The sequence below is a fragment of the Pygocentrus nattereri genome, chromosome 8 (assembly GCF_015220715.1).
Source record: "Pygocentrus nattereri isolate fPygNat1 chromosome 8, fPygNat1.pri, whole genome shotgun sequence".
Taxonomy (NCBI): domain Eukaryota; kingdom Metazoa; phylum Chordata; class Actinopteri; order Characiformes; family Serrasalmidae; genus Pygocentrus; species Pygocentrus nattereri.
This window is the reverse complement of record NC_051218.1, coordinates 12,179,874-12,201,709: the sequence shown is the minus strand read 5'-3', so window position 1 is coordinate 12,201,709 and position 21,836 is coordinate 12,179,874. Positions and strand designations below refer to the sequence as shown.

Sequence of the window (21,836 nt, the reverse complement as noted above, 5' to 3'; positions counted from 1 at the left end):
AATTAAATGCAAAATAAACTGTTCAAAGTAGTGACTAACTTCATATTATATGCCATGATACAATCTCTGTCTCATGACTCGCTGTGCTCGCTGGACCTTTGCAACTAGATCCTGGACTGGGAGTCCTCATTCTGTCAGCAAGACCTCCTCCAGTACCACCACACCAAACACCGGCGTTCCCATGGGCTGTGCTCAGTCTCCTGCTATTCATAGAGCTGACTTATGACTTTGCTGCAAAACATAGCTTAATTCATATCCTCAAGTTACTGATGATACTACAGTGGTAGGCCTGCTCAGCAACAATGATGAGTCAGTGTACAGGGAGGAGGTCGAGCAGCTTGCAGACTTGTGCAGAGTAAAAACCAAAGAGTTCACTGTTGACTTCAGGAGGGCTCACAGTAATCACTCTGCACTTCACACCAATGATTCAAATGTGGAGAGAAATGAAAGCTCCACGTTCTCTTCTGTGCACATTACTAATGAATTCACCTGGACTCTCATCAACAGCCCAGCCACAAAAGCCTAGCAGCGACTTCACTTCTTACAAAGGATGAAAAGAGCAAACCTCTTCCTGTTACCCTCATTCTATTCTACTGAGGGACAATAGAGTGTCCTGACCACCTGTCAAACAGTATGATGAGAACTGCATCATCTCAGACCACACAACCCTACAGCAGATTGTGAGGACAGCTGAGATCATTAGGGTTTCTTTACCCACCATCAACACTGCCTACCTCATAATGCTGCACCGGCAAGGCAGCCAGCAATGGATAACTCTGCAACAGTTTCTTCCCCAAGGCAGTCTGAATGCACAGATGCTGTGCCAACATTCACCCTAGGCTCAATTAGACCCTTTCCAACATCCATTATAGTGGCTTTGATGCCAGTATATATACATATATACACCAATCAGCCACAACATTAAAGCTACTTCCTTGTTTCTACACAATGTTTCTCATTATTCATTTTTCAGACCCACTTGCTGTGTAGGTGCATGTTGTAGTCCTACATCTGTTACTCTGTATAATTTGTTAGCCAACTTTTCACTTTCTTCATCAATGGTCAGGACCACCACAAAGCAGGTATTATTTTGGAGGTGAATCATTCTCAGCACTGCACTGATGCTGGCATGGTGGTGGTATGTGAGCATGTGTTGCGCTTGTATAAGTGGATCAGACACAGCAGTGCTGCTTGAGTGTTTAAACACTGTCACTCACTTTCCACTCTATTAGACACACCTACCTTGGTCTACCCTATACATGTAAAGTCAGAGACAGTAGCTCATCTGTTGCTGCTTGCACCTGATGGGTTAGTCACCCTCTAGTCCTTCATCAGCGGTCACGGGACGCTGCCTACAGGATGCTGTTTGTGGGATACGTATGGCTGGTGGGCCATTCTCAGTCCAGCAGTGACATTGAGGTGTTTAAAAACTCCAGCAGCACTGCTGTGTCTGATCCACTCGTACCAACACAACACACACTAAAACACCACCACCATGTCAGTGTCACTGCAGTGCTGAGAATGATAAAATAATACCTGCTCTGTGGTGACTCTGTAAAAGGGGACTAACAAAGTATACAGAGAAACAGATCTACAGTCTGTAATTGTCTTAAGACCCCTTAACTGTGAGGGGAGACATAGGACGGCCAGTTGTGTGACCTATCCCTCAATGGAAAGCCACAAACCACCCAGAGCCAGGGCCCAGACTGCAGAGCAAGCGCATAAACAGACAGTTCTAACTTTTGTGGGTCGAGCGGTACTTCCTGTGAGGCCTGGCAGCTCCCTTTAGGTAGTGGCGAATTAGTGTCGGAACATCATAATTTATGATTTTTTCTCGAAATATTACGAGTCTGTTCTCGAAATCCTATATTTTAAGAGGTTGTCGTAAAACACCGTAATATTGTTAACATTTCTAAAATAATAATAATAACAATAATAATAATAAAATAACGTCAGTCCGTTTCAGCGCAGCGGGCTCCCTCTGCCGTCGACTCTTTTCCTCTGTCGAGCTCCGCCGCCGGTGACTGTTCTCGGTGTTTGATGTTGACTGAATGAGAGAAGGATGTGGTCTTTCTTTGCAAGGGATCCTGTTAAAGACTTCAACTATGAAATTTTACCGGAAAATCAGGATAAATCGGGTATATGGACTCTTCATCGAGGAAAACGCAAGGTAAGACTTTGGCGGCCTCCTAGGAAAACCCACATATATAGCTTGCACATTTAAAGGCCGCAGTTTCCGTCCTCGGTCTGAATTTTTGTATTAAGCTGGTTAGCATTCGCATGAATCCGCCCAACATCATCCAGCTTTCCTGTATCGTAGCTGTGTGATGTTTACATTTGTTTGCGTTCTTATGGTTGGGTTTTCCTGATACCCAAAACTTCTGCGAGAGGTTATAACACAAATCCTCCTAAACAAACACGATGTTTGTTGTTTGGAGCCACGTAGCTGGCTGGTGAACATCTTCGCCACGTCAGTCCGTCCACACTGGCAGCAAAACTAGCTGCTAGCTGTTGCTGCTATCTTGGCTACATTTAGCCAGCATTTGCAGCTCTGCATGTCTCATCTTCTTATACGTTTTAGCATCACGAAGAAAGCCTGTGTTTTGGTGAATATGACGGTTAGCCCTTTATGGAGATACACTGCATATGTACTGTGCTCCTCGCCGGCTAGCTGTCAGCTAACGCATAAACCTGAATAAGTGAACCGTCTTGGCTAGCTTCTTGATCCAACGGAGCTAACTGGCCGTTTTTGAGAGAATGAACATTTTAGGTTTTTCTTTTGGTCTTTTTATTTGTGTTGTGTTTTGTTAAATAAAAAAATTGTTAAACTGCTAGGTTAGCTAATCTCTTGTCATATTCAGCAGTTAAAGCTACACTCACGGGACTCGGAACAGGGTGATCGCTGAAACGTTACAGCAAAGTCAGTAGATCTTCACGCGGTTATAAGTGGTCTTTCTAATAAACACGTTCACACATTAACACATGACAACATATTTGATTGCACGAGACGTCATATGAATTATATGTGATCACATGTGACATGTCATGCCGTGAAATTGCACATTTTCACAAGTACACCTGTGGTATGTTTTGCGTGGTTAATGTGACACATGTGATAAACGTAAGTGAATGAATTCAAAAATTGCGTACAAAAAGTGTGAAGTGTTTAATAAATATTACAATTGTATTTTGACTTCACAGGTGATTTTTATTTATTTATTTTTCTCCCAAGGGAATGTCTGTTCCTGTTTTGCCAACAGCTGACTTGTTCTCTTAAAGCACACTCAAAAACAGTTTTACTTTGTGACAGTATATGGTTGCCTGAAGCTACTGTTTGTCTTTACCAGTGCATTTTTCTTTAAACGTTTTCCCATTTCCTCTGTAGACAACTGGAGAGCCAGTGTCTGTCTTTTTGTACGAAGTGGCCCAGGGAACAGAGGAGCAGACACAACTGGCCAAAGCAGCTTTCAAGCGCATGAAGACTCTGAGGCATCCCAACATCCTGTCCTATGTAGATGGTTTGGAGGTGAGGACTGTTGTATAGTGATTTAAGAAGATGAAGTTTTGCCCAAGAATAAAGTAAAATGTAATGTTTCGGTGGTGCAGTTGATACTTGCTGTGTAAAAGTACGTTGGGATATCACCACGCAAAACTATGACACACATTGTGGGGAATGGATGTTCTGTTATTATGCCATCTAATGCAGGTGACTTATTTGAATACCAAACCATTAGCACTTCCTAGCTCCAGCACTCCTTTAGTCTCCCAACACTATTGTTAGTAAGTTATGCAACAACATGGGTCATCATTTGAATTTTGGTAAAAAAAATCATGAGAATACTAAATTGTGAACTCATTATACACATAGTTTATTTTTATATTTTCTTACTTTTCCATTTGCAGGTTAATGAGTTGATGAGACATGAAAGAGTGACTGAGTAATTTGCATCCTCACATAGCTGCTTTGTGCAAGTATTTGCCAATGAAAACTACTGTCTCTCTCTTTCATGTCTCATTATGATCTAGAGTCAGTTATGCTTAGATTCTGATCCATTGTTGCACAGTAACATTTACAGTGGTGACAGTGATAAAATCCTGTGTCTGTGCACAGTGAAATGTGCCTACCATGCATGCCAGTCAACAGCAGGCAAATCCAAGGTCTCTTTTATCTTGAATGGCGCCTCAGTGGTTCTAATGAAGGTTGAGAGATAGATAGGCCAGCTGTTAGCAGTTCTTATTTATGTTAAAATGACTTTCTCGAGAAATGGTCATCTTCTAGGTACTGTGCTGTACTGAAGTCTTGAATAAGCCAATAAGAGACCTTAATATTCAGATTTATTTAACTGTGATAGTTTTTGATAAGATAGTAAATAACATGGTAATTCATATGTATAATTAGTACAAGATTTTCTCTTTTTGGACTTGACAGAGTAGTGACATGTTAAAGGTTCAGGCTCATATGACTGACCAGTAACAGGTAATAGCTTTGTGCGCCCATTATCAGTTTAGTACTGTGATGATCAATCTGGGATCAATTTATCAATCAACCACTGTTGCTCCGAGCAGTGACCATAAAGATGTATCTTGAAGTTGCTCTTTTTCTTCTCCTTTGATGGCAGACGGATAAAAGCCTGTACTTGGTCACTGAGCCAATTACTCCCCTTGCTGCACACTTGAAAGCTCGGGCAGAGGGTGGGGGCTCAGGGGAGCTGGAGATTTCCTGGGGCCTTCATCAGATTGTGGTGAGTATATGGAATAGAGAGCACTGAGAATGAGAGAAACATGATTTTTGATTTACTTCTTATTTTTTTTACACATCATTATATATGTATTCACTCTCTTTTACTCATTGGTCTTAAACACATTGATTCATATTCATACGCGTTGTCACGCTGATTTACATGTACATGTGAATAAGCATGCACTAATATGGGAATTCTGGGCTGTTGGCGATGTCTAATAATTTTATTGTACACTATATTTCCAAACTTATTCACTCACCCATGCAAATCATTGAATTCAGCTGTTCTAATCACTTCCATGGCCAAAAGTGTATAAAATCAAACACCTAGGCATGCAGTCTGCTTCTACAAACATTTGTGAATTCCAGTGTGGTACCGTGATAGGATGCCACTTGTGCAACAAGTCCAGATGTGAAATTTCCTCACTACTAAATATTCCACAGTCAACTGTCAGTGGTATTATAACCAAGTGCAAGTGATTGGGAACGACAGCAACTCAGCCGTGAAGTGGTCGGCCACGTAAAATATCAGTAGATATTGAGGCGCATAGTGTGCAGAGGTTGCCAGCTTTCTGTAGAGTCAATCACTACAGACCTCCCAACTTCATGTGGCCTTCAGATTAGCTCAAGAACAGCATAGAGGGCTTCATGGAATGGGTTTCCATGGCCGAGCAGCTGCATCCAAGCCTTACATCACTAAGCACAATGAAAAGCGTTGAATGCAATGGTGTAAAGTGCTGCCACTGGACTCTAGAGCAGTGGAGACATGTTCTCTGGCAACCCCCAAACCCAGTCATCCATTGTATTGGCAGACAGAGAAGCATGATTAGTCACTCCAGAGAACATACTTATCTGACTGCATTGTGCCAAGTGTAAAGTTTGGTGGAGGGCGGATTATGGTGGGTTTGTTTTTCAGGAGTTGGGCTCGGCCCCTTAGTTACAGTGAAAGGAACTCTTAATGCTTCAGCAGGCCAATTTTGGACAATTTCATGCTCCCAACTTTGTGGGAACAGTTTGGGGACGGCCCCTTCCTGTTCGAACATGACTGCACACCAGTGCACAAAGCAAGGTCCATAAAGACATGGATGAGCGAGTTTGGTGTGGAAGAACTTGAATGGCCTGCACAGACTCCTGACCTCCACCTGATAGAACACCTTTGGAATGAATTAGAGCTGAGACTTTGAGCCAGGCCTTCTTGTCCATCAGTGTCTGACCTCACAAATGTGCTTCTCGAAGAAAGGTCAAAAATGCCCATAAATGCCCCCCTGAACCTTGTGGAAAGCCTTCCCAGTAGAGTTGAAACTGTTGTAGCTGCAAAGGGTGGGCTGACACCATATTAAACCCTGTGGATTAAGAATGAGATGTCACTCAAGCTCATATGCGTGTAAAGGCAGATGAGCAAATACTTTTGGCAATATAGTGTACATATCTGTTTGAGGCCAATGATAATGCACATATTAAGTGTTGAAAATGGGATTAGATCCACCTGGATTAGAACTACGAAGAAATGTAACATTTATTTTACAAATACGATAAAATGAATAAAATGCAGCTGTTAATACTGATATGATTCTGATATTATTGTGGATCCCTTGACACAAATGTCTTGTTTACTATCTCTGTGTCTCTCTTCTCGCCTGTCAGTGACTTATGTATTTTTCTGTTCTCTGACCGATCTCCATTTAGAAAGCACTGAGTTTTTTGGTGAATGACTGTCATCTTCTCCATAATAACCTTGGGATGTGGGCGATATTTGTGGACCGAGCGGGTGAATGGAAACTAGGAGGGTTGGATCACGTGACCTCAGACCAAGGTGAACCCTCCTCCTTACCTCCAGCCAAAGTGGTGAATCCTGACTTGGAGAAGTATGACCCCCCAGAGAGCCCCAACAGTGGAGGAGAGAAGTGGTGAGTATGACATTGGGAGGAGAAAAAATTATTTACAAAATGAATTGGATATATTCTGCATTCTTAATTAATCATCTTTTAAGATGATTGATGAATGAATGATAAACGGGGTATCCACAGGTCATGATAAACCAGGCATAAGCTGATTCAATACAAGCTGTTAGCACTCAAGTTGTTTTTGTGTGCATCACTGAAAAAAAGGAATCCCACACCAGCAGGATCTTAGGAATGCATATATGTTTGTAGTTTTAAATTTCCTGTATATGTGGTATGATTGTCACAAATATAAAGTAAAAGTTTATATGAAGTAAAGATTTTATTTAGCTAGGTTTAGGCTGAACAGCTCGATGTAGAGCTAACAGGCCCCTCCAGTAATATTTGTAGTTAGGCTTTACCAAATGATTGACTGTAAAATTACATGCAAAGTAAAGAATAGGCCTTATAAATGTTCACAAATGGTTCAAATGTCAGTGTTTCAAATGTCAAGTGGAGCTGACATGAGTAGTACTAAACCCTGTATGGAGAGAGTATGTACGCCACCAATAACTTGGCACTATCATAACATTTAACATTTCTATAGATGTGCAACTGCAAATTAACATTATCTTAGTAGTGGTACATACTCCCATATGTGATATGCATGTCCATGTCACATTCATTGAAGATTTCTCTATGTGAAAAAGTATCACTTGCTATTGCTGATTCCTGTGGATACTCTGATAATACATATTTTAGGTTCTTCTACTGTCCCTCACATTATGAAATAGGCTAGTTTACGCACCCATTTAAATGCCTTTTTGTTAAGGTTTGTGTTTGTATTTTTCAGTAAAATCTTTCAAAGATTCTAAAATATTGCACAGTATGTTATTGTGCAGTTAAGCCTATTTTTATTGTTTGGCTATAAAAAAATGTCTTTACTCGATTAATCATCAAAATAAAATAATTGGTACCTTACGTGATTACTAATATAATAGATGATAGATACTGGCAGCCCTGTTTGCTAATTGTTATCTATCTGTTCAACTAGTCTTCAGTTTTTTTCATTCAGTAGATGAAACCAGTTCATCTGGTTAATCAAGTGGTTCTGGTCTTCTTTTAGCTTTGTTTGCTGCATGGGATTCTACCACACTATTTGTAAATGGACATGTGTTTGCTCTCTACCAGGTCAGGTGATGTGTGGAGGCTGGGTTGTCTAATTTGGGAAGTGTTTAATGGACCTCTGCCTCGTGCCTCATCTCTACGATCTCTCGGCAAGGTAACACAGCTTGGTGCTGTTGGACCATATCTAGGGTGATATATAACAGTTTATTTGCATGGAAGTTAGAGTTAAGCATGTGAACACAGGTGACGATCAAGTATGGATGTCAGTTATGCAGGGGCAGGAGCAAGGAAAACTATCACAGGTGATTTGTTTTAGGCTAGCAAAGGATTCTATAATATGTTAAGTGGGCCTATTTTATACATATATAATATAAATGTAAACAAATACATTTATCAGTGTTGAAGACATGAGGATACAGCTGGAGGGTGAAAGAACTAATGAGCAATCATTTTTATCCTCATATTTTATCTCCACTCATTTTATCTACAGTAGATAAGACATACTTGCTTGAGTTCAGTCAAAATATGCTTTTCATACATGTACCCCAACTCTGTTTGGCAGATCCCAAAGCAGTTGGTACCACATTATTGTGAGCTGGTAGGGGCAAACCCAAAGGCTCGGCCAAATCCAGCACGCTTCTTGCAGAATTGCCGCTCTGCTGGAGGCTTTCTAAGCAACAGCTTTGTGGAGAGTAACCTCTTTCTGGAACAGATACAGGTAGTGCCACATCACCTATGTACATTTGCTCAATTGAATACTATAAAGCTACATGTATGTGATATGTTATGTGTATATGTGTATGTTAATTAGTCTAAAGTACATGACTTCTGGTAAAACAAAGTTATTTTGGGGTCATTTCAAGGCTATAGTTATCTTATTAATCAGCTACTTTGGTACGTCATGTTTTAATATTTTATTAGCAGGAAAATGGATATGCTGGTTTTGTCAGCTTTGTTTTGGCTACACTTTCTGGCTGATTATGGCTGTATATCATAGTAATGTCATCTGCTCTTTGTTTTTGTTTTTGCATATGTGTTTTATGAGACATATCTATCTTTTAGATTAAGGAGCCAGCAGAGAAACAACAGTTTTTCCAGGATCTAAGTGATAATCTGGACTCCTTCCCTGAAGATTTCTGTAAACACAAAGTTCTGCCTCAGCTTCTCACAGCCTTTGAGTTTGGCAATGCTGGTGCAGTTGTGCTCACACCACTCTTTAAGGTAATGTGTTTTTAGAGTACGCCAAATCCCTTCACTTAATCACAAAATTATGATACAAAGCGAAGGGAATTCGAGTTTTTAATCCTGCAAAAAATAGTAAGTGGCTAAAAAAAGAGGTTTTCGTACAAAATTAACAACATATTACTTTTGGTACTGTTACTTATATTACTTTTTAGTACTATTGATGTTTCTATGGTTTTAGATAAAATTCTTTAGTGGTGTTTAGTTAGACCTCTTCTGAAAAAATGGCTAGGCAGGATTCAGGTGTTCCTTATAAAGGTGTAATTTAAGCAGATCCTGTCATTTTTCTTTTTAGTTAGTTATTGATGCAATGCAATTGAGCACACCTCTGGCTAAAAAACAAAACTCAGAAACAAAGTTTGTTTAATTAATCAATTAATTAAGTTGCCGTTTTATTAATGTTTTTATGTAAATGCACTTGAAAACCATAGGGAAATCAAGAAAATACACTTACTATTGATAAAATCTGCATTTAGTGAAACTGGGCTGATTAATGAATAAAGACCGTTTGTATTAGTGAACTTACTTTCAGGATGTTTATCACCAAATGTGCCTCCTTAAGTACTAAAGGTTACTCAAGACTGTAAATTTGAATTATTTGAGTAATATTAGTTATACTTTGTGCTTTTCATTTGTGAATTATTTCATTTCAAAAGCTGTGACTACAAATGGTTGTGAGCCAGTAGGAACTTTCCTTTCTGCAGTGTTGTTTTGCTGTCTTCTGTGTATCAAGTGGGAGGCCATATTTTCAAGTGGTATCAAGCCTGTAGTGAAGGTAGTTCCTGCATGTTGTATCCCCTCTTGATACTTAATATGAGCAGAGATTATAAATCGCTTGCCTGATATCCTCATAGAAACAGTAAAAAAGTTCCACACTGCTGACATTTTTCCAACTGATGGTCTGCTGCTGCTGACTTTAAATATGTCTGTACTGAATGAAAACTTTTTGTGTTTTTAATCACTATTTGTTGTTTTTGTTGTCATTCAGATGACTTGTTCATTTTTAGATTTTGACATTTCATCGTAGGCCTATCTAATCTTTTGGGGTTTTTCCAGCAAGATTTTTTTTTCCCAGGAGAAAACGGAAAGTGTCATTTTTGACTATTTTTGCAGCCTATTGTCAAAATTTCAGTGCAATGCTGTATTTAAACTTACACTCTAAAGAAGATACAATAAGCATGTTGTAGCCTTTAGTTATAATGTGGCATTGCAGTCAAGAGTGCATTCGGTTTAGTGCATTTGTTGTACAATTGTAATATAATGTTATAACGTAATATTGTATCAAGTTATAATATAACTTGTTACATGAGTAATTTGTGATTCATTCAGTGCGGTAAACCACTAGAAGGTTGGCATGACATAGCAGGGGGCAGCATGAACCAGTTTTCATGAATGAAGAGAGAGAAACAAAGAGTAACAGTAGTCTTCTCCAAGCAACAACAATGGCCCTCATCTTCCAGTTTTTTTTTTATTGGTTCTGGAGAAAGGCCCTAAGGGGAAGTCTGTCAAATTCATGATGTGTTCTTAAACCACAGAATTGTTGACACCTTTGTTGAGTTTCTCGAGTGTGTGTAGATTCTGTTCTTAAATAATAAAAAATCCCAAATAAGAAAGCAATGATGTATTTCAGAATCTTTTAAAAAACTGCATAGGTGGGCTTTAATAAGAAATTTCTTTTTACAGACAGTTGGTGAATGAGACCCAATGCTCTCTTTTATTATATATGTGTTCAGGTGGGAAAGTATTTGTCTGCTGAAGAATATCAACAGAAAATCATCCCGGTCATAGTGAAGATGTTCTCCTCTACTGATCGAGCGATGAGGATACGACTTCTGCAGCAGGTCATCCTTATTGCTTACCCTAATTTTTTAAATTAAATATATATGTATACACAACACTAGGCCTATTAAATGATCATTCTTTGTTTCTCATTGCCTTCTTTGTTCTCCTTGTGTTTTTTACACAGATGGAGCAGTTTATTCAGTATTTGAATGAGGCAGCAGTCAACTCTCAAATATTTCCTCATGTAGTTCATGGCTTCACAGACACAAACCCAGCCATTAGAGAACAAACCGTCAAGGTATTTACTTACTTGATTTGTAATTTCAAGGTAAAAGTTATCAATTTGAGTGTCTAGAATACTACTGCAGCAAATATTCAGTAAAATCCAGTAAATTTGATCATTAAGATTTTCGAAACCCAATAGCTGTTTGAAGCAACGACACATTAACCACTTTTATTAAGTTGCACACTTCCATGGGAAATCAAACATTAAGTAGCTTGTCAGAATTATCATGCATTTTCCAGCTCTGCACAACAGACTCATGCTTCAGTATAAAGTGTTTGTGAATGGCTTGAAAACCTTTGTCGTTCCCCCATTTACTGAATTGGAAAAAAAAAAAGTTGTTTTTCATTTAAGCTCTCTGCCACTCAGTGATGTTAAGACAAGGCCAGCAACCTGATCAAGGTTGCCAGATCAGCAGGATCACTGGTTTAGCATTTCCATGCAATGAAAATCATAATAATAAAAAAAAAAATATTAATGTTGGTGGTGATGATATCAGTTATTAAAGATGTATAGATGTGAGCATAGCAGTGGTGGACAGTAACTAAGTAAATGTAATTCATTACTGTACTTAAGTAGTTTTTTCGTGTATCTGTACTTAAGTATTTCCATTTTGGGTGACTTTTACTTTCACTCCACTACATTTCAAAGTCAAATATCTTACTTTTTACTCCACTACATTTTGAGAAATCTGTAATTCTTTTTGGTTTTTGTGTGTATAAAAACAACATGTCAAAACAAAAGAAGTGCAAATCAAGAGCACCAATCTGGGCACAGTGTCATACCAACCCAGTCCAAGCACACGGTTCAACGTCAGTGCAGCAGTGTAAAAATTTTGAAGCACATGATGAACTGACCTAACTTTGTGTAAATAGACCACAATATAGAAATATGTCCACATATGCAGTCGTGACTGGCATGTTTCTTTTTTTCTGAATTCATCATTTTATAGTAAATTATTTTCGGTTAGTTTATGTTTATGAACAGAGACCTACAGATCAGTATAGTAAAGGAAAACTTATTTGTGATCCTGAGTTTAAAGCAAGTTTTTATTTCAGCTTGTAACTAATTTACAAAGTAATCTTAAACTGAAACTTTGCTTGTTTGTAAAAGTGATTTGAGAGCCACTCAGTTCTCCCTGATGGAAACTGTTCAGCTTCAGTGTTTTGTGCTTATGATCATTTTAATAGACGTCAGCATCACTAATTAATGACATTCTATTAAAAGACTGGTTTACCAAGAGAGACACTGGAGTATTTTCACCTAAAATGAGTTCATGAAGTGAGTTTTGTTACAAAAATGATAACAGGAAATTAGAGCCATAATTAATCTTTTAGTACTTTTACTTTTGATACTTAAGTATATTTGAAGGCAAATACTTTTGTACTTTTACTCAAGTTGAGGTCTAGAGTAAGGACTTCTACTTTTACTGGAGTAATATTTTACTTTAATCTGATAGCTTGTGGAAAGAAACTGTTGCACAGTCTGGCTGTGAAGGCCTGTTTTTTGGGGTTGTGTGGGCATTCTTTAAGAATATTCAAATATTCAAGATAACATTGAATAAAATCTTTGAAAATTTGATTTAGTGCAAGAGGGCTGTAGCACTGCAAAGTGTAGTATTTCTGCTGTAACAGACCTCCTTTAACTCATCCTTTATGTTGAATTGTGTAAGACCAGTAAGGGAAAATTCAGTGTAATTTATATGAAGAATACAGACCCTCTAGGATTTGGGTTAGAGGACTGTTTGAACTTTTGGATGAGAAATGAATTGCCATGTTTGTTCTTTTCTTTTCTGTAGTCTATGCTTCTGTTAGCTCCTAAGCTGAACGAAACCAACCTGAATCAGGAGTTGATGCGGCACTTTGCAAGACTGCAGTCTAGAGATGATCAGGGTCCTATCCGCTGTAACACCACTGTTTGCCTGGGCAAGATTGCCCCCTATCTTAATGCAGGGGTAACTGCCACTTTTAACTTCTTTTAACTATTTGCATGTTTCTTGCACCACACACTATAACAGTAATAATGATGTTAAGGCAAGTGTCTAGCAAACTGTCAGCTTTTATTATTGCATCAGACTCAAACTGATTGCATCAGACTGATTGCCTTTGATAAATTTATTACATGTTTTGGACAGATTTTAGTTGTATGTGTTCAGCAACAGTAAGCTATTTAACCACCAGAAATGTATGAAGTAGGCATAAAGATGGTCTAAAGGCCTATGGATATTTGAAGAATATTTTAGTCCTTCTTACCTGTGTTTCTATATTGGGTCAGATGCGCCAACGAGTGTTGACTTCCGCGTTTTCCCGAGCCACTAAAGACCCCTTCCCTGCATCACGGGCAGCTGGCGTGCTGGGCTTTGCTGCCACACATCATTATTATAGTGTGAGTGAATGTGCCGCACGCATCCTGCCCACCCTCTGCCCACTCACAGTGGACCCTGACAAGAACGTCCGAGACCAGGTAAATAACCACTTACTGAGTCTAGCTCTTACCCTGGCTGTAGTCTTCTCAACATTGGGATGTACTTTTTGCTAGTAAGTATAACTTGTATGAGAATTCTGTGTCAATTTAATTTCTAACATGAAGTATTAATCATGTCTGTCATGCATTTGTAAATAATGTAATATTTTAAATAACTTATTGACATGATTTAATCTGACATAATAGGCTAATTATAACCAATGTCCTCTCCCACTATCCTGTAGGCATTTAAAGCCATTAAGAGTTTTCTGAGTAAGCTGGAGACTGTTTCTGATGACCCATCTAAACTAGCTGAAATGGGTATGACAGCTCATGTACCTAACTGCTTTTAAAATGCTTAATGGGTTTTTAAAAAATGTATTAAAATATGGTAGTATGCTGTTATCATATGATGTTATGTGAAAACTGTTTTAGAAATAATTGTGTTCACGTTTTTTAAAATCTGTTTTTAAAATTTTCCTTCTTCCTTCCAGAAAAGGATGTAACTGCGTCTGCACAGGCTGGTGGTTCAGCAGCGACGTGGGCAGGCTGGGCAGTGACGGGCGTCTCCTCGCTCACTTCCAAACTCATACGCAATGCACCTGCAGGCAGTGAAGGGGCAGCAGCTGGTAACGCATCCACACCTCAGCCTTCAGCTGCCACAGGTGCAACAAATGCAGCAGGTGAATTGTAGAACATAAATTCTAAATGGGGTTGCTGTAGCAACAGGAGTCCGAATTTGGCTGCTTTTAATGTTGATCTCATTTTCCTCTCATCCTGTCATTTTGCTGACTACTCTAGAATGTTGTTTTTTTTCCAGTTAGTACTTTGAAGTTGCTATTAATTATTTATTTAATGCCTGTTTTTTTTTTCTCTCTACGTCAGGCTCAGAGACACAGGCGCTCACTCCCAGTGCACCTACATTATCTACTCTTCCTAATCAATCCGAAGCTGCAAAAGAGGCAGAGGAAGCAGTTGGAGATCGATGGGATGATGAAGACTGGGGAAGCCTTGAGGTGATTGCGCACGCAAAAGTTTGTCAGGAGAGTAGTTTTTCATTTAAATAAAACTACTTGTAAAATGTCCAACATTATTACCTTTTTTCAATCTATTTGCTGTCAGGATCCTGAGAAAGCACAGACCGACCCAGATGACTGGAACTCTGATTGGTCCACTATGTCTTCAACCCAGAAAAAAAGCAGTGTAAGTACACTATGCTCATATAAGTATGTATATATCATGTGTGTAAACTGAATGAGAGACTATTAGTGTGGATTCATCCCTCAAGTGTCATGAGGGGACCATATGAATATCAGCATAATTGTTGAAAAAATGCACAAGTACAGTCAGTTCTGCGCTGTAAAACTGCAAAGTGGTGTTAATTTTTCAAGGTCTTATGGCTCTGAAAAGGGAACCAACATCTATGCTTTCTTCTTTTTTTCCAGGTTGGTAGGACTTCCTCTGGAGCTATGAAAAAGCAGAGTTCAGATTGGAGCAGTTCTGGCTGGGATGCTGATGACAGCTGGTCCAACGAGAAGGACGCAGATGGACAAGGTCAGAGTTCACCTGCTGATGAGGGATGGGGTAACGACTGGGATGACGATGGGGCTCTTGCAGAGAGCTTCACCCCAACACCACGGAATACTACTCCTTCTTCTTCCTCAGCTTTCATCCCTAAGAGTACCAGTGCGAGCCCTGGACAGGAAGCTGTGCGACTGGCCAGTGACTATAACTGGGACAGTGCAGGTGGGAAAGGGACAACATCTGATCTGCTCTCTAGCATATCCCAGAGGGCCAGCCCTGCTGCTGCTTCTATGGTGAGAAGGGAGAGAAAAATGAAGTGAGAATAGAAAATGCAGTTGTGAAAGAAAATTTGATGAAAAGATGTACAGACAGACAAATGAAAAGCAAATGGGGTTTCTGCATTTCGGGCTTTACATGGTGAAGCCTTTATGCAACTTTAGTTCCTTAAAACCTAAGTGAAACTAAACAGGCCTGTCACTTGCATTGCGTAACGTAAAGCCATTCCAACCTTTACATTTGAAGCTTTAAACCTCAGTTGCAGCATCTCAGGTTGACTAGTTAATGCCAACATGTGTGACATCTGCGTGGACCAGCCATTTTTTCCCTTGTCAGACTGTTATAACATGATTGATCTGTTTGGTTAGGTTTTTTCACCTTCTTGACATGAAACGTTTAAAATGAAGGCCAGCCTAAATTTGTGTGCATATGTTGGTTCTGTTCTTTTTTAGAAGGCTGATGATGGCTGGGGACCGAATGCTGCAGGTGACTGGGGAACGGAGGAGAACTGGGAGTCACTGGATGGGGATCAGGGTCAGTTTCACTTTTAGCAATGTTGTTTAAGAAATCTTACTGTACTTTAAATGCCTGATTGTGCATTCACTTTCACATCATTATATAACCTAATCCAGTGTTCTCAGTGGAGACACTCCAAGTGTCAAAGTGTTCAACATCCAAAGTGTTGTATGTGCATTATTTACTAAAATGTTTGCACTGCATGAATGCATCCAAAGAATTTATATACACATACAGTGCAGTGGTGTTGATGAAGCAGATAAATAGAAGTTCCTGAATATGTGCCCTGTATTCATATGATAATGTTTGCACCATGCATGCAGCTTACATGCACACTAGGGACATAATGCACATACTTTCACCTTCAGTATTTTAATTCAGTTTAGTTACAACAAGTTGGTAAAACATAAAAACAGAATACGATGATTTGCAAATCCTTTTCAACCTATATTCAATTGAGTACACTACAAAGACAATATATTTAATGTTCAAACGGATAAACTTTATTGTTTTTTGCAAGTATTCACTCATTTTGAATTTGATGCCTGCAACACGTTCCAAAGAAGTTGGGACAGGGGCAACAAATAGTCCAACAGTTTAAGAACAACATTTCTCAATATGCAATTTCATCATCTATTGTCCATAATATCATCAAAAGATTCAGAGAATCTGGAGAAATCTCTGCAAGTAAGCGGCAAAGCAGAAAACCAACATTGAATGCCCGTGACCTTCGATCCCTCAGGCGACACTGCATTAAAAACCGACATCATTGTGTAACGGATATTACCACATGTGCTCAGGAACACTTCAGAAAACCACTGTCAGTGAACACAGTTAATAGTTATTGCCCATGGCATGGGTAACTTGCATATCTGTGAAGACACCATTAATGTTGAATGGTGTATACAGGTTTTGGAGCAACATATGCTGGCATCAAATTCAAAATGAGTGAATATTTGCAAAAAACAATAAAGTTTATCCGTTTGAACATTAAATATCTTGTCTTTGTAGTGTATTCAATTGATTATAGGTTGAAAAGGATTTGCAAGTCATCGTATTCTGTTTTTTGGGGTTGTATTTAATATAATAGAATTCTAAAGAGCTCTAATTATATACTTCACAGATCAGTTTGGCTCAAATAAGTACATGTTCTCTGATTAATCTTTTTGATGCTTAACAGTCCATTAATAAAATAAACCGCAAAAATTACAAGCTCTACAATTTGTAATTTATTTATAAAAAGCCCAGTTGTTTAAAAGTGGTTGTGTGCATGAGCCCTTCCTGTCCATCTTATTCTGATAAAGTGCCCCCAGCTTTTTTCCATGAAATATATTAAATGAGAGACCCTCAGAAGAATCCAAGGACCATATAGGCCCTACAGGCTTCTGATACACAAATCTTGACTTTTCAATACAAGTTGAAATTGTTAAACCTTTATTATCAGTGCAAACTATATATTTTTCTAAATGTTACGTTTTTGGGGGGAACAGGAAAAAAAGTAATAAATTATATGTAAATAATGTAATTATTTATGTACAGTCATTTCTTGTCAGGCTGTCTGCCTCAGGATTTGATCACTTTTCAAATGTAAGGCATTTGGAATGGCAATTTTACTTCATGATCAATCTTTATAGAGTTACTGAATTATCTACAGCTTTGTTTTTTACAGCTTCCCACAAATTCAGGCCTGTGAATTTGAAGAGTACAAACATCATATTTTAATAATTATATACATTCTGCAACAAAATTCATTTTATACAATTACATTTTCTGGTTAGTTGTATTACTTGATAGAAAATTAAAAGCCCATAGTAACATGAAAATTAAATAGCAAAGAACTGCAGGCATGTTTTGTTAGCACGATGAGTTTTTAGGATTGCAGGAAATTTATTTGAAGGTAAATGTTGCTCATATTCCTTTTTCAGGTCTTAGTAAGGCAGAGTTAGCCAAGAAGAAGCGTGAGGAAAGAAGAAGAGAGCTGGAGGCCAAGAGGGCAGAGCGGAAGGCAGCCAAAGGCCCTCTCAAACTGGGTGCACGCAAGCTGGACTGAGAAATGAAGCAACCAGAACAGACGCATGGCAAAGCTGAGGTCCCTGATGGATCGGTAGAAGGTCATTGGTCAGTGCTTGATCTTAAGGAAACATTCCATGATCCATGATGTTGAAGTTGGAGGAATCGGAACTGCTATTTCTTTGGTTGTTGGATGGGGCGGAGTGAAAGTGATATCATAGTCACCCGTCAACTAGATATGTTTGAGTAATGGACAACACAGCCTAAACTACGATATTTATATCGCCTCTGCTATTAGAATCATACCATGGTCCTTTTTATACTGATTACAGTATCAGTTCATCGTGTGCATGGACACATTTGCTGGACAATGGCACTGAGAGTCAGACTTTTTTTTTATATTAAAAAATATGTGTACTTCAACCTAGATATTGTAGTATGTGTGTATGTTAAATATACACTTAACACTGAACGCTTGAACCCTGAGAGGAAATCTGTTGGATGAAAGAGACTCAAAGTGCTTCTGCAGTTAAAACCCTGTCACACAATCACTGTCCCAGGCAGACCTGCATAATTCCAGTGCTTGCATGAACAGAAATATGTTACGAAAAACAAATTAACCATGACAGCCTCCACATGCTGTCGCAGGGCTTGCGACAATGTATGGTGAGGGGTGTTCCTTCTATTTTTGCTTTGTGCCTTCTTTTTCTTTTCCTTTTCTTTTTGTAGAAGTACTGTATGATATGGTGTGGGAAGCATTAAGATGTGGAACGATATACATTTTTTAATATTATTTTATGACATGCCTTTGGTCTGAATGTTGGTTTTTATGATCTGGTGCAATATCTTGAGGAGGGTGAATCGTGTATTATGTGCACTCTTGAAAATACAACCTTAAGAAGTAATAGTGATTATAATAAAAATTGAAGGGAGCTTGCCTCCCCAGACATACTGTGCCCTGTTTTTGCCTGTTGCTCAACCACAGTGCAATGCACTAGCTTTCTCTTGCCAAGCACTGTGTAAGCAGCAACAAAGGTCTCCTTCAGCAAGCTGTTCTGGACACAAAAACTGGCAAAGTGCTTTATTGTGTACCCTAAATCTGCCTTCCTTGCATTATTAGGTTAGTGGGGTTTGCATGTTAGTAGGTTGCAGAGAGAAATGCCAGACTCTGACGTGTAAGATTGTGAAAAATGGAAAATTGTCCATTGTGGTGTAAAAACAACCAGTCCAAAAGTAGTTTTGCCAGTTTATTGGATGAAACCGCTGGACAAAACAATTTTTTGATACTGAAGAAAAATATGAAAAATATAAATCAAGACAAAAATCATGCTAAATATGAAAAAGTTTAACAAAGGTGAAAGAGAAAAAATTAAATTGGCTTGAGAGCCATTGAAGCGCCCATCACCCCAGTGTGGACTCAGCTGCGCTCTTTCTCCCTTATAGGCCAAAACAATGAGTTCAGGCTTATCTCTCCAAGTCTCAACCATCCATCCTCTGTCCCGAACTCTCCTGTTTTCACCATAGGAATTTATTGCACCCCGGCACATCTGAAGTGGCCTTTTGGGGCCCTACACAGACGAGCGACACAGACTGCGCACACTAAGCTTTACTCCCCTTAGAAAACATACATTGTAATACACATAAGAATACATTGTAATACATACAGATGACAGTCAAACCATGACCGGGAGCACCCGATTTTTATACTACTGACAGAATTGTTGATAAAATACATCTGAGTCATCATTAATAAGAGGTTTGCAGCAATCATTACTTTAGAAGTTATTAAAATAAAGTATAAAGTAACCCTACCTGGGCCTATCTGGCTCGGTTAAAAAGTTAGGTCTTACACTTCCAGGCGAGAGGGTGTCAGTGCCAGGCACTGTTGCAGTGTTAGAAAGATAGATAAGAGAGATAAGCGGACACCTGCCTTGTGCTAGCCTTTAATGAGGAATAAATAAGCAGTTTAATGAGGAAATAGATAAGCAGTGAGCAGGAATGGGCCGTAACTCTTAAATAATTAGGAAGGTGCCCAGCTCGAGGTCAAGAAGGCCCGATATGGAGAGTCATAAAAAATGGTCTTTGTCTGACAAAGCATATAGGTGTCTAAAAGAAAATTTAATATAGCGAATATAATGATAGCCAATGAGAACCCGAGGATGTTCAGCAGGGCGGAGTAAAGAAATCACCCCAGGGGAGGGGTGATGAGCACATTTGGAAAAAAATATAAAAACTGATGTATTGTGTTGAATCTCCGCGTTTTGGATTCTGGGAGCCATCTTGTCATTTGAAACTTAATAAAAACGTTTTCCTTCCTCAAAAGAACCATCGGCTGAAGTTTGGTTTTTCATCTTCTCCATTCTTGCAAGAAAACTTTTTAAACTTTTTTACTGTAATACTTTTTCATGTTTTGCAAGAATGTTTGTTTAATCTTTTGATGTAATTACTTTTTTACATTAGAGAACAGATGAAATTAAAATTAGAACATTATCTAAACGTTAATTAGTTGTAACACCACATCCGGGACTCAGGGCAGAGACTGGACTGCTTTGGGTCACAACACTACCTAAAACTAAAGATGAAATGTGGTCAATTGAGGTGAAAGATGTGTCTGTATATGTGAGTACGTCTGTGTGTAGTATGTGTGTGTGTGATGTGCAGACTTCCTGGAGCCTAATTGTACGTGACATTCTCCTGTTCCCTTGATAGAGCGACCTTGGACATCTGCTTTCATTTAGGTTAGTTCGGCCAGAGACACTGTAAAGATAAACTCAAGGCACAGGAACCATCTAATCTAACAAATGTTAATAACTGGTACACTATGATTCATTCACATATATGAACTTTAATAACACTCCTGTAATTAATATATTTCTGATTCTTTCATACGATTGAGTAACATATAGCTCAATGCGTAAGATCCCCAGATCTCTTACAGATGCAAGAGTATAATCAAACATAACCACATTAATATTAACTTACACATTTTACATTATCAAAACACACAATATATTAAACAATTAATATATAAATCCAAAACAAAGCAAAGCACCAATACATAAACAGTAGTTTCTGATCATGAATCAGTTGTTTTCTTCTGTTTACTGTTAAACAGTAATTAAAGCTCACTGGAGCTAATGGCATGTCAAACACAGATGATGTCTTATGTTAGAAATGCTTTTGCGGACTTTCCTAACACTCCCCCAAAGTCACCCCTTGATGATATTCTGGAAATTGATGCTAATGCTAGAAGTATTATCTCCAAAGTATATAACATGCTATTTGCTTTAGCCCCCGCCCATAGATCCCTTCTTAAACAACAGTGGGAACAGGAACTACCATTAACTTTTGAGGATGAAGAATGGGACAAGATAATTCGATGCATCCATTCTTCCTCAATCTGTGCTAGACACAACCTTATTCAGCTTAAGCTAGTTCATAGAGTATACTGGACTAAGGTTAGACTTTCTAAGATTAACCCAAATATAGATAATCTTTGTGACCGATGTTCTCAAGCTCCTGCCACGTTATTACATATGTTCTGGCTCTGCCCTGCTCTGAAATCTTTCTGGCATTCTATATTTGACTGTTTCTCCTTTATATTGGAATCGAAAATTGAATCTTGTCCTTTGATTGCAATGTTTGGTGTATCACCTAAAGACTCTAATGTTCCAGCTGTTTACTCTGATGTCTTTGCTTTTTGTGCTCTTATAGCTAGACGTCTTATTCTGATGCAGTGGAAAAGCTCCACTCCACCTTCATTTGACCGTTGGCTTAACGATGTTGCTTTATTTCTCTATTTGGAAAAAATTAGACACACTCTTAAAGGTAAAACGCGTAAATTCACTCATACCTGGGCCCCCTTTTTTTCTTTTTTCTCAGAGTTCAGGCAATCTGATGTCCCAGGTGGATCACAGTAATTTTGTTTATTTAATTATTTTAGTTATTATTATTTTTTTTTTTATTTATTTATTTATTTTACTAATTTTTA

At 38.6% G+C, this 21,836-nt stretch overlaps 1 protein-coding gene across 1 annotated transcript; it reads left to right on the top strand.

The window, feature by feature from the left end:
• Positions 1–1,980: 1,980 nt before the first annotated feature.
• Positions 1,981–20,170, top strand: scyl1 (SCY1-like, kinase-like 1). Its single transcript, XM_017722714.2, has 18 exons — positions 1,981–2,170; positions 3,386–3,526; positions 4,620–4,742; positions 6,428–6,648; positions 7,813–7,903; positions 8,312–8,467; positions 8,812–8,970; positions 10,725–10,832; positions 10,958–11,071; positions 12,855–13,010; positions 13,331–13,519; positions 13,765–13,840; positions 14,014–14,202; positions 14,405–14,535; positions 14,642–14,722; positions 14,965–15,336; positions 15,772–15,853; positions 17,761–20,170. Exons 1-18 carry the CDS (start codon positions 2,063–2,065, stop codon positions 17,883–17,885), a joined length of 2,622 nt encoding a protein of 873 aa, XP_017578203.1. The 5' UTR covers positions 1,981–2,062; the 3' UTR covers positions 17,886–20,170.
• Positions 20,171–21,836: the final 1,666 nt, after the last annotated feature.